Source organism: Procambarus clarkii, chromosome 54 (genome assembly GCF_040958095.1).
Source record: "Procambarus clarkii isolate CNS0578487 chromosome 54, FALCON_Pclarkii_2.0, whole genome shotgun sequence".
In the NCBI taxonomy this organism is placed as follows: Eukaryota; Metazoa; Arthropoda; class Malacostraca; order Decapoda; family Cambaridae; genus Procambarus; species Procambarus clarkii.
The window spans coordinates 2,752,883-2,766,617 of record NC_091203.1 but is presented as its reverse complement, the minus strand read 5'-3'; the positions used below and the strand labels follow the sequence as shown (position 1 = coordinate 2,766,617).

Sequence of the window (13,735 nt, the reverse complement as noted above, 5' to 3'; positions counted from 1 at the left end):
CATTTGGGTATATTTGGTGGAAATTGCCTTAAATTAGGTCATATTTAGGTGGCATAGCATAAATTTCGCCAACTTTAACCAAATCCAGGTTTGGGTATGCTAGGTCAGGTTAGGTGAGGTTGTGTAGGGTAGTATGGAATAGGAGAAAATGGGCTTTGGCAGTGCTATGCTACGCAACATTTGGGTATATTTGGTGGAAATTGCCATAAATTATGTTGAATTAAAGTGGCATAGCTTAAATTTCACCAACTTGAACTAAATCTAGGTTTGATTTTGCCAGGTCAGGTTAGGTGAGGTCGTGTAAGGAAGGACATATATAATATCTTAGGGTAATGAACTAGCATGTTTATGAAATAGTGTAAATTTTCCTATTTGGGGTTCGAGCTATATGACTAACTCATGTAATGTTTGGACAGAGGAGACATAGGCTTGTATGTGAGGATATGGCATGCTCCTATTTTAGTTTGTTTAGCTTTGGCTAGGTTGAATTTAGTCAAATTTGTGTAGTATAAGTATATTTTTTGATAGATTTCGATGAATTTAGGTGTTAATAGGATGCATTTTTGATAAGATATAGCAAATTTGCTTAAAATTATCATACAAAATACTGCCTTCACCTAACCCCACCTGCCCTAACATAACTAAGGCTAGAACAAATAAGTCTGTTAGATGGTTTGCATAAATAAATGTGGGTGACCTGATTGGAGAGGATGTAACAAGGAAGGTATTAATAAAACATTAAAAACAATGGACATATGTTAGATGAATAGTTTAGCACTAATAATGTTGAAATATTAATGAAAAATGAATGTGTTTTATATTGAGCTCATCGGAAGTCATATGTACCTTTTTTATATGTGAAATTCTGACTTTTGGGGAGTTGGTTAAACTCAGCATATTATAATTAATGTCCTAAATATACCTAGAAAAATATCATGCAAATTGTGTATTGTTTGACCCAGTTGGTTCTGTTTGTATTTGTACATATATTGTACAATTAATATACTTGTGTATTAATTGTGCAGATTATGTATTTTGCATAAGTTGTATGATTATTGCAATTATGTATTGATTATATGTCTATAAATTGTGTATTGTTTTGTGCAAGTCGTATGTATTAATTGTATATGTTTTTGTATGTGTATTTGTGGAAATTGTGTAGTTGAGTATTTCATGAATATGTGCTAGTTATGTATTGTTCAGTTGTGTATTGATTATATTTTTGAGCAAGTTGTGTAAATGTCGCAATTGTATTTGTGTAAATCGTGTATTTATGCTAGTTGTGTATTTTCATATTTGGGGTAGTTATGTATTGTACGTACTTGTGCTAGATATGTACTTGTGCAAGTTGTGTAATAATTATGAAAGATGTGTAATATATGTGAAAGTTGTGTATTAATAGCGCATGTCGTGTAATTGCATATGGACGAATAGTTTATTTATACCTTTGTGTATTGATTGTCATTGTGTAAGTTGAGTAATTATATAGCAAGTTTTCTTGTATTAATTGTGCAAAGATGTATAATAATTACACAAATTGTGTAATAATTGTCCATGTTTTATAATAATTTTTGCGCTAATAGCGCATTTATGCCAGTTGTGTTTTTAATTTGTTGACGTGGAACTGGTGCAACTGTATTTTTGTGTGCCTATTGTGTATTTTGTGTAAGCTCTGTAATCTGAAAAAATAGACCTTAATGGTGTAAGTGTATTTTGGTTTATGAGAAAATGTATGGGTATTTTGTGGAAATTATGTATGTGGAATTTTAGTGAAAGCGCATTTTTGATTGCCTAAATGCATAAGAATTTTGATATATTTGTGCAAAATACCGTACTTTGTGTAAATGTCATACTGTGAGTGTCCATGCAATATTGTGTAAATGGTACATTTTCGTGTCCAACTGACATATTTTTGCATGTAAATGTTATATTTTTGTCTATAAATGACATATTTTTGTGTGATGGTATATTTTGAGTGTAAATAATATATGTTGTGCATAAATGGCATATTTGGCATGTAAATGCTGTATTTTTTGTGTATGGCATAAATTACATCTGATTAATGGGGGAAATGGTGGCAAAAAACTAGGCTATTCTCTATGAATGTATAGGTTGTGGAGTATGTGTAGGTAAGTATGTATGCATGTATTTGCGAGTGTTGGTTTAGAAACAAGTTAGCTGATTTGTGTAGCAAGACTAGGATTTTTTTGAGGTGTAGAAATGATTAGTGTTACGAACCCGGATCCAGCGTCCGAGCACGGAGCAGTGACGACCGCGCCATCTGTGGGTCAGCTCCCGAAACCCCCTCCAAACGGACGACGACACCTGGTGAGGACGAAGTGTACCAGCCACAAGGGCCAGTTTCCAGTCCTGTTAAGCTCACAACACAGCCGCTGCTGACCTCTGGTGAGGTGGTGCTCAGACTACAACGCCATCTATGAAGTGGATATGTCGGGCGTTTGTGTCTGAGCCTGTAAGTGAGGTGTTTTAGTGTCCCTGTTATTGATGACGTGTCTGCTTACATAGTCGACCTGGGACTGCTGTGATGGAAGTTGAGTCAGTCTACCCAAGGCAGCCGTCTCCATACCTTGTGCTTTGCTGCAGCAGCTGTGAAGTCGTCCCCCGGAAGAACACTGTGGTGTTACCCTGCCAGTGGAGTGGCAGTAGAAGGATTACCCGGGACCGACTGCTGGAGACGATTATCCACTGGGGTATTTTGGACAGGAGAGTGATTTGTGGTATCACACGAGGCTCCTGTCTAGGGCGTTACCCTTATATCGCCCGTGGAGTGGCCTGACCAGCGTTGCTGATCCGGAACCTGCCAGCAGACCTGCTGGACGTGTGGTTGACGGCCTCCACGGCGGTGCCCCCAGTGGACCTGTGTTTTGGCTGACCTGTGGCCAGGGTAGGCTCAGCTTCTCAGAGGATTCGTTGTGAGGCCACGAAAGCACCGAAGACTTAGCACCGAGAGCTTGATTCCAGCGTCTTCAGGAGAAGACGTTTGTGTACAGTGTTAATACCCCTCCCCCCGTGTAATCTTTTTATATATTATTTATTGGTGGTGGTCAATATATTATATTAAGTTTTTGCCTTTATTTCCCTTCCCCTTTAAGTTACTTGCGTCACGGATCACATCCCTTGAAAGCCACTACTGGCTTGGGGTCGGATACAACTTCCTCTAACAACATCAGAGTAAGAACCCCGTTGCGTCCCGAGAGGGCCGTAACAATTAGCCTATGAATATAGTAGCTAGCATCCAGCTGAGTTGCTAGATGGATGAATTGAGGTGCGACATTTGGATAGCTATTTGATGGATGTGTGGACAGTTGACTACCCAATGAACACAGCTACTAATCCTTTGTGCTGCCAGATGTGTGGTAACTACTTGTGGATTATAGTACGATATCTAGCTATAGGGTTTCATAATTGCTGTTGTGTATAAAACTAGAATGAGAGCTATTTATTAAAACTATTATTGTAAACTAATACTTTAAGTGGGATCCCTTGGTTGTTTTAAGCATAGGGTGGACATGAATATGAATGAGATTGGCTGAAGATATATAGGAGCTGCCTTGTATGGGCCAATAGGACTTCTGCAGTTACCTCTATTCTTATGTTCAGCTCACCTACAATGCTGCCAGATGTATGATTCTGCCAAAAAAAAATTGCGGTACGACATTTGGGCTGCTGTTATACTTTTGAACTTATCACTGAATAATGGTTACAGTTGTGAATGACAAAAAATGTATATTCTTAAACCTCTGATTAAGTTAGGTGGGGATGGTTAGTCTAGTCATTTTTGAATAATAATAACATCAAATACAGTACATATACAGGTAGGACGCTAAAGGTCGCATTGGTTATCTGGTGACGACACACACATAGTTGACCAGTCAGGTGCTGTGATACCTTGACACTTATATGCTAATGGCCAACAATACCTTATCCCTATACCTGAGGTCGCTTTTCGCGACGTCGCTAAACAACAACAACAACAACTGATCTGTAGAATGTATTTGTTTGTTATTTATAATAAGTTAGGTTAGGATGGTTTGATCGGGTTTATGAATATCAGAAAATAGGAGCAATGAGCGAAAATACAAGCCAATGTAGCTGAATATCAACTCTGATGAAGCACAGAGTACAGTTGAGGTATTAAGCCTGATTAAGAGTTCACACTTATGTGTGAACCTCCTGGGATCCGCATTTAATGCGCTGGTGCCTCGCGCCGCATTAGGGATGATGACGTCAGAAAAGAAGGTAACTGCAGAAGGCCATATTTCAAAAAACATGAGAGGCTTGCTTTTACTGAATGAGTATTTTTGATTTGTTATATGCTACAGTAAGGTGTGCGAGGTGTGTTTTGAGCGAATGTGAGATCTGTATACGGTTAGGGATAATATTGGATTACTACTGAACTTGCATTGAAATTGCCAATGCCCAGGGCTCTGTTTCTTCATATATATGACTGATAGCGGTTTTCATTTTTATTTTGCCCTATGAGAAATAAACGATCCTTCAAGAAAGATTGTCAAAGCTCAAATTACATTCTCTAGAAAGACGAAGAACAAGAAATAGGGGTGACTAAATGGTTATAGTAAAGGGGTGATATTAATAACCTATTAAACGTATAAACATGAAACAGAACAGGAATGAATTGGATTGTTTTTTTAGATTTAGGAAAAGACCTGGGTAAATACAGGTAACAGGGGTCGAACTCGAAAATACACACATAACTTCTTGCAGTGCTGCTCCCCTTTTGTTTCATATGAATGGATTTCATTCCTATGCTAAATAAACGATCCTTGGGTGGACAAGCTATTTCAGTAAACTGACTTATTCAGGGAAGATGAAGACTGGCCAGCTGATGACGGCATTTGTCCATTAGCGACGCCTGTGCATGAGTCAATGGGGTAACGAAATTTGGGTATGCCAGAAGCCAGCATTTTAATCCCCGTCAACGAAAATTTCATATGTTCAAAGAACGAAGATCATATATGCTCAAAAAGCAATCGGGTATGCCAAATTGGGGCCGTCAAATCTCACTGGGATAACTAAAAACGGGTACACCAAGTTGGGGCCGTCAAATCTCACTGGGGTAACTAAAAACGGGTACACCAAGTTGGGGCCGTCAAATCTCACTGGGGTAACTAAAAACGGGCACGCCAAGTTGGGGCCGTCGAAAAAAGCAAAACGGCCACTACTTGGCGTACTTTATACTACTCTCATCATGTTCTTGACCAATTCTGCTTGAACTGTTGAGAACATCTGAATCTTCATCACCTGCGAGATATTGGCTGACATATTGTTATGCATAAGGCCAATATTCCCAAGGTTCCCCACCTGACCCATCTTCGCAAGGCTTGCAAGGCCCCGGGCGAGTGTTTTACCACTACGCCACGGAGGACTGTGTAGGGGAAGATGACTATCTTCCCAGACTACTCGTAATGTTTATATCCTATGCTAATCTCTCATTGGGTACATAAAGGCTATTACATAACACTCACTCCTTTAGCGGCTCTAGCTTCACAAGGACACTAGATATGCATGATCTGCCTCTATTATTCTAGAATCAAGAATAAATCTTTTCCTCACACAGATCATGCACTATTCACATTTACATGTGTTCGGATAATGCACTAATCACATTTATATGTGTTCGGATCATGCACTATTCACATGTAATAAGAAATTATCCTTTGTTCACATTTCAATTTCTGAGAATACACGACATACACAAAAGAATATTATGTATTCGATTCTGACTGTCTGCAAACATTGAAGGCGTCAGACACTGTGGCGGGGACATCGCTGCTGAGGAAGTACTACCACCTCAAGACGGTGGGAGGCATCTCGTCCCGCTCCTCAGAGCACTCCACCGTCATCACTTGGGGCAAGGAGCGGGAGGTGGACTCCCACAGACACCTGCTCCAGACCTACCCTGAAGGTAAGATGCTAAGAATGAACCAAAAATGTGTTTGATTTTCCTGCTGAGCTCCGGAATAATTTATCGAAAAATCAAAAAGTCAATGTATTACAAATTCACGGAGAAAATATTGTGCTTGGGATGAGAGCTTGCTCTTTCTTGATCTCAAGAGCAGCAAGCTACTCACATCACTCTAAATGAAAGATAACCAAGCCTAACTGCAAGATTTTGTGTTAGAGCTAGTTAGGATCAAGGCTAGTTTCTTGTAATACTGCATATGTGATTTCTAGGATCCAGGCTTTCTGCAGTGTCTATGTAGCATATTATAAGTAGTTTCCTTGTGAATGACATGAAGAATGCTTTCAAATGCAGTAATATATGCCGGAGAATGGTTTAATTATTATTTGTTTGAGGCAAATGAAAAAACGATAATGCTCTAGCCATTCACATAATTATATATATCCGCCACAAAAGTGATCACGGCAGTTCTGAATGGTTCTGCTTTACAAGGATGTAAAAACTCTTGTACATACAAATAAATAAATAATTGAACAAAACCACACGTGTAGTGTTGTTTATTGTGTTGTAGTGTAGTGAAATAAATAATTAAGTCAGTATTAATGTTGTTACATTTACAGCCAAGATACACCCCTCTCTCCCCAATAGAGTCATACAACCCCCCCCCCCCCTCCCTGTAAATAGTCCAGAATTATAGTCTATACTTAGACTACACAAGTATAGTCCCATAGTTTTATTTAGTTACGTTCAATGAAAAGAATGAACCCAAAATTTTATGTTATGTTTGTTACAAGTTGGGTGAAGGCGAGCCTCCGCTGACACTCCCAGGGAGGAGGGAGTGTTTCCCGCCTAAAGCCAAACCGGAAGCGGAACACAGGGTCTTCGGAGAAGTTGGAATTATGATTTGCTGGTCGTCGGGAGAATTTATTTGTACAAAAGTTTGTCTACTAATATCCAATGTTGTGACTTAACTTATCATCAGAATAATTGTGAAGACATTACATGTTATCTTGAGGTTATCTTGAGATGATTTCGGGGCTTTAGTGTCCCCGTGGCCCGGTCCTCGACCAGGCCTCCACCCCCAGGAAGCAACCTGTGACAGCTGACTAACACCCAGGTACCTATTTTACTGCTATGTGGTGCCAGAAAAAAAAATATTGATAAGTCGTGGAGAGGGACTTGAGCAGTGATGCCAGTTACTGTTTTACATTTTGAAGAGTGTTTCCATAATGTATCTATCATCAGAATTTTGTTTTCCACAAATAGATTTAAACAAAAATTTCAGTAAAGGAATGTCATTTTTATTGTATTTAGTACTAACCCCCATTTTCACTCTAAGCTGTTAACGTGGGCTACGGCCTCACATAGCCAGTAACCCGGCTTCTTTTCATTTCTCTTTCTATAGGGCCTTAGTGCCTCTTCTTACCAGATCCAACCCCAACCAGGGTTAAGTTATTAAGAACTGATCAGTAATAGACAACTAAACGGGTAAACAACACTAAAACCATCACCACATGCACTTCAATCTTATCTACAACAATATACACCTATTACAATTAAACATCACGGGTAACACCGTACGTATCACTTTCATACAAGACACTACAAAAACTTCTGCCATCGAAACACTGGTGCGGCGAATCTTCTTCCTAAACACTCAAGGCTTCTTCCCCAAGCCTTTTTTCTGAGATACATGCCAGCGAGATCACTTTTCTCAACAATTCACGGGCCAGTCCTCCACAGAATCATCATAGTGTCTAAACACTCCCTCGAAACTCCAGCAAAACGGTCGCTGGCTTCCTCTAAAGGTTTAACCACTAACAAGCCTTAACTTAGAGGTCAGACAGATTAATTCCATCTATTAACAAAACTGTACCACCCTGGAATACGTTGTTCCAAAACCAATAGGTCGTTGGCTTCTGCAGACGATTCACTGTCCCCAAGAACACGCCCAACTTGTTCCCACCGAAACAAGTCTTGCATTCAGGACTGCCCTTGCTGGCCACTCATGGTGGACTGCCTCTTGCCATTCAAGGTACTTGGTACTCAACTTGGCCATCCCAGCATGCGTCGGTCAATCACCAATACTTCACTGGGTATCACAGAGAATTTCCAGTCTATACCAATTCGCCCCACTTGTTCCCACTGGAACACGTCTTAAGTGCGGGACTACCCTGGGTGAATTGATTTCTGTCGACCAAGGTACCACCCATATCCCATCACTCCTGAAGAGTAAAAGATGAATAGTAAGAAGGAAACTGCACAGGTGTCAATAAGATCGCAGCCTTCCACTGGGGAACAGAAAAATAGGTCGGGTACTCAACAGATGACGTTGACAATGTCACAACGACTCTCCTAAAAGAATTTGGGTCTGGTGAACTCAACAGAGGGCATCAACATCATAACAAGGGCCCTATACCCATCCTGTGAGCAGCAGTGAAACCCATACCCATCATGTGAGCGATGGCAGAGTCCATACCTATTCTGTGGGGCGGTAGTGGGCAGCATACTTATTCTGTGGGCGATAGTGGGCCCCATATCCATCCTGTGGGAGGTAGTGAACCCCTTACCTGTCGTGTGAAGGGTAGTGGAATGGAACCATCACCACACGCACATAAAGACACATAATTCATTTAGCTAAGCAAGTTACAATATTCATAAGCTAACTGTAAATTTTAATATATATTGTTATATCAACAATTACTGGGTTTGAGACCAACTACAAGTACAGCCTCCTAGAACAGCAACTTACATATGTGATGAGCTAGTTTCATAATTGGATGTTCATCCTGTGGCTCCATTCTGCGGGCAATGGTGGAAAGGTTACAATCACCCACATTTACTACCTGCCTTTAGTAAACTTGCGATATATGCCAAAATTTTCTGGTAGTAGATCATTTTGGACTAAATATTTACACATATTTTGCACATTTGTTATAGACCAAAAAGTAGCTTACTTATAGACTAAATACCACTAATGTTTAGAGCTAATTGCAGATATGATTACGAAATACAAGTTAAAAGAAGAAGATATCCTGCAGTGTATATAAATGGATGTCCTTCCCGCAGGGGACGTCGGGTGTGTGTGCGACTCGTATGACATCTGGCGGTGCCTGGAGGAGGACTGGTGTGGGGAGCTGAGGGACCTGGTACTCCAGCGGGGCAGCAAAGGCGGCTGTATCTACCTCGGGCCGGACAGTGGTGATCCCAAAGTGGTGATTCTTAAGGTAACTGTCCTGTTTACATGTAGGATATGTTGCAAGGAAAGACATTTGGGTACGGCTGTTTATACCTGATGCCCGGTGAAATAGGTACCCAGGAGTTAGGCAATGCTTATCGGTTGGGGAAGTCAGTCGTTGGTCTAGGGGGGGTGGGGGGCGGGGGTTACCTCTGGGCTTCCTGTCCTTGTAAATAAATAACCAAATCTTTTGTGACACTGATGGACTTCAGAAACATGCAACCCATAAATTATTAATAACCCTAATGACCCTACCAGGATTCGAACCCTTTGACGTCCAAGATCACCCCTAAACGTACACGGTACCATGATCATTGCAGCAATTGATCGTCTATATAAGGATTGGTCAGTCCTGGTGCTTTATTCACGTAACAAAGTTATCGTGAATAACTGAACTCAATTACTGGCTCATTATAACACGTGCTACACGTACATTTTGTTTTGACTGGCTAAATCTAAAACAACAACAACAATCTGGTGCTAATGAACTAAGCTTCACGACTGATCAGTTGGTGTAGTGATCACGGTACCAGGTACATTCAGGAGGGATCCTGGCGTGATGGGTTCCAATCCTGGTCGGGTCATATGGAGTTCTGAGTTATTTATTGCTTGCGTGTTCTTGCTGCCTTTCTCATATGTATATATATATATATATATATATATATATATATATATATATATATATATATATATATATATATATATATATATATATATATATATATATATTTATATATATATATATATATATTTATATATATATATTTATATATATATGATATATATATTTATATATATATATATATATATATATATATATATATATATATATATATATATATATATATATTTATATATATATATATATATATATATATATATATATATATATATATATATATATATATATATATTTATATATATATATATATATATATATATATATATATATATATTATATATATATATATATATATATATATATATATATATATATATATATATATATATATATATATATATATATATATATATATATATATATATTTATATATATGTTGTACCTAGTAGCCAGAACGTCGTACTCGGCCTGCTATGCAAGGCCCGATTTGCCTAATAAGCCAAGTTTTCCTGAATTAGTATATTTTCTCTAATATTTTTCTTATGAAATGATAAAGCTACCCATTTCATTATGTATGAGGTCAATTTTTTGACCTCATACATAATTCCTCATACATACCTCATACATAATTGACCTCATACATAACAACTCATACATAATTGACCTCAATTCAACCAAGAGATGGCTTCCTGAACCTTGCAGGAATCAACCTCACTGAGGACCAAGTCACTCTCCTAAATCTGGGTATAAACTGTCACGTTATGTCCAGACCGAGTGAGATGGCCCGGAAAGTGGAGTTGGAGATTCTGTTGGACGACATATTCGACCTCGAAGCACAAAAGAAGGTCTCCACCAAAGATACCTTACAAGCAGAACTTATTGCGGAAGGAGGAAAGAATCGAGGCAACTACAGAAGCACCATACTGTCCCCCGAGCTCAAAGCGGCAGCTAAGAGCCTTCGTGAGAACAAGGAGATAGTTGTCAGGAGAAGCGACAAGTCGCCAATATACGTCATTCTTAAAAAAGACGAATATCTGGCGAAAATGAACCTCATACTCTCTGACCAAACTAAATTCCAAAGGGTAACGAAGGACACTACAGCCGAACTGAAAGCAAAGGTCAACAAATTGATCGAAACTGTGAACGCCAAGAAATCTGGACTCCACCTGCCAAAGATTATTGGGGAATACAAACCTGGATATGCGTATGGAAATGTCAATACACACAAGCCTGGAAACCCACTTCGGCCAATCATCAGCCAGATACCCACACCCACGTACAGACTGGCAAAACGACTCAACGGCTTGCTGACTCCTCATGTCCCTTGCGCCTTCAGCCTGAAGTCTCTAAAGGAGTTTGTTGACTTTGCTGTGGGGAACACGGGCCACAGGTATAAGAGCCTCGTTGGACGTAGAATCTCTGTTTACCAACGTACCTGTGGATGAAACAATCGGAATGATAGCCGACAGAGTGTACCGTGATCCAGCCTGTACTCCTCTTGACATACCAGAAAACAGTCTAAGGAAACTATTCCAAGCTTGTACTAAAGAGGCACCCTTCTTGAGCCCGGATGGACACATGTATAAGCAAGTAGATGGGGTCGCCATGGGTTCTCCCCTAGGTGTCCTGTTGGCAAACTTCTACATGGGTACCATCGAGCAAAAAGTCTTAGTCGACATGAACTTGAAACCGGCCATATACTGCAGGTATGTTGACGACATTTTTACACAGGTACCTGATGTCAGACATCTGCAGGAGCTGAAGGAGGCATTTGAGCAGAATTCTGTGTTGCGTTTCACTTACGAGATGGAGAAGGATGGGAAGCTGCCCTTTCTAGATGTAACAGTCATGGAAAGGAGCGGAGTTTTCCACACTGCAGTCTACACTAAGGAAACAAACATAGGAATGTGCCTGAATGCCAACAGTGACTGCCCGGACAGGTACAGGAGGAGTGTTGTTAACGCTTATGTCGACCGTGCCCTCAGCCACAGCTCAGAATGGAAGCAAGTAGATGAAGAACTCTGTAGGGTAAGGCAGGTCCTAGTCAACAACGGCTTCTCCAATGGTTTCGTGGAAGACATCATAAGAAGGAAAGTGAAACGCCATGCAACCTCTGAAGAGACAACTAACACAACACCTATACCCCCTATTAGACTATTTTACAGGAACTTCTTTTCCACAGCCCATAAAACGGAGGAAAGGGTCCTGAAAGATATTGTCAGTAGAAACGTTATCCCTACAGACAAAAATCAGAAGATACAACTGACAATTTACTATAAAACCAAAAAAACGGCCAGCCTACTCATGAGAAACTCTCCAGACACAAAGCAGAACGTTTTAAAAGAGACCAACGTCGTCTATGCCTTCAAATGCCCTCTTGGGCATTGTAAGCTTCAAAAAACTCAGTATATAGGCAAGACAACAACATCTCTTTCCAGGCGTTTAACGATGCATAAGCAACAGGGCACCATTAAGGAACATATAGCCTCTTCCCACAACCAAACCATCACCAGAGAAATCTTAGCAAACAACACAGAAATCATCGATAGATACAGCGATAGCAGGCGGCTCGACGTCTGCGAGGCACTACTCATCAAGAAGTCAACACCAGCAATCAACAGCCAATTAATGCACAACTATATTCTACCCACTTCAAGACTCCGCTCCAATATAGAAGCATCAAGAAATATGGGCCAATAAAAATAGGCCTTCTGCAGTTACCTACTTTTAATACCTGTTTGTATTTCATTGTTTTCGTGTTCTGTCTTGTGTTAAAAGTTTATTTTCACCTCATCCAAAATTATTATAACATGTCACTTCACCCAAATGTAGGTATAAAAACTCGAAAGATGTTTAAGCTCTATTCAGTTAAAGTTGTGTGTGATTGTGTAAACTAAAGTCTTTGAAAATGTAATAAGTTTTACGAAACGCGCTCAAGTGTCGCGTCAGACTAGAAATAAAAATAAATTTTGGAGAATTGATCTTTGAATTACCATCAACAGTGACAAGAAACGTACGAAAGATCGAGAAAATTCGTGTTAGAATTATTAATCTTACTTTTTCGGTCATATTTAATAATATATATATATATATATATATATATATATATATGGCATATATATATATAGTTTCCATGGCATATATATATATATATATATATATATATATATATATATATATATATATATATATATATATATATATATATATTAAATATATATATATATATATATATATATATATATATATATATATATATATATATATATATATATATATATATATATATATATATATATATATATACTTCAGACTTGTATCGAGGTCCAACTATGGTAGAACTACTGATCTTTCCCCAGGATGTAACCCCACAACAGTTTACTATATCCCGAGTACCTATATACTGTTAGGTGACCAGAGGCATTAGGTGAAAGGAAATGTCCCCCCCCCCCCCCGCCCCATAGGCTTCATATGAAGCAATACTCGGGTGTAAATATTCATAGACCTAATAATAGTGTCATCTTTATTACCAACTGAACTATGATTTTTTATGATAGTGATGATATTACGATGAATAATGGTAACACATCTTTATTTCTTTCCCACGCCGTTGTCTTCAGTGTCTGGAGATCCTGGGGAAGACCTACGGGACGGAGACTAACACTAAGGGCTACAAAATGCTTCCTCCTTACCTAAGGATCACTTGTTCTGAGGGCATCACCCACAAGGCACTCTGTAAGTTGGCTCACACACGAGCTACGCAACTGTATACATACATACATACATACATACATACATACATACATACATACATACATACATACATACATACATACATACATACATACATACATACATGCATACATTCATACATGCATGCATACATACATACATACATACATACATACATACATACATACATACATACATA

At 39.0% G+C, this 13,735-nt stretch overlaps 1 protein-coding gene across 1 annotated transcript in view; it reads left to right on the top strand.

The window, feature by feature from the left end:
• Nucleotides 1-13,735, top strand: part of LOC138352581 (nicotinamide phosphoribosyltransferase-like) — a 151,361-nt gene that overhangs the window by 100,574 nt on the left and 37,052 nt on the right. The window contains exons 7-9 of the mRNA XM_069305071.1: nt 5,785-5,947; nt 9,014-9,171; nt 13,425-13,539. Coding sequence (XP_069161172.1) covers nt 5,785-5,947; nt 9,014-9,171; nt 13,425-13,539 — 436 coding nt within the window. The remainder of the gene's footprint in view (nt 1-5,784; nt 5,948-9,013; nt 9,172-13,424; nt 13,540-13,735) is intronic.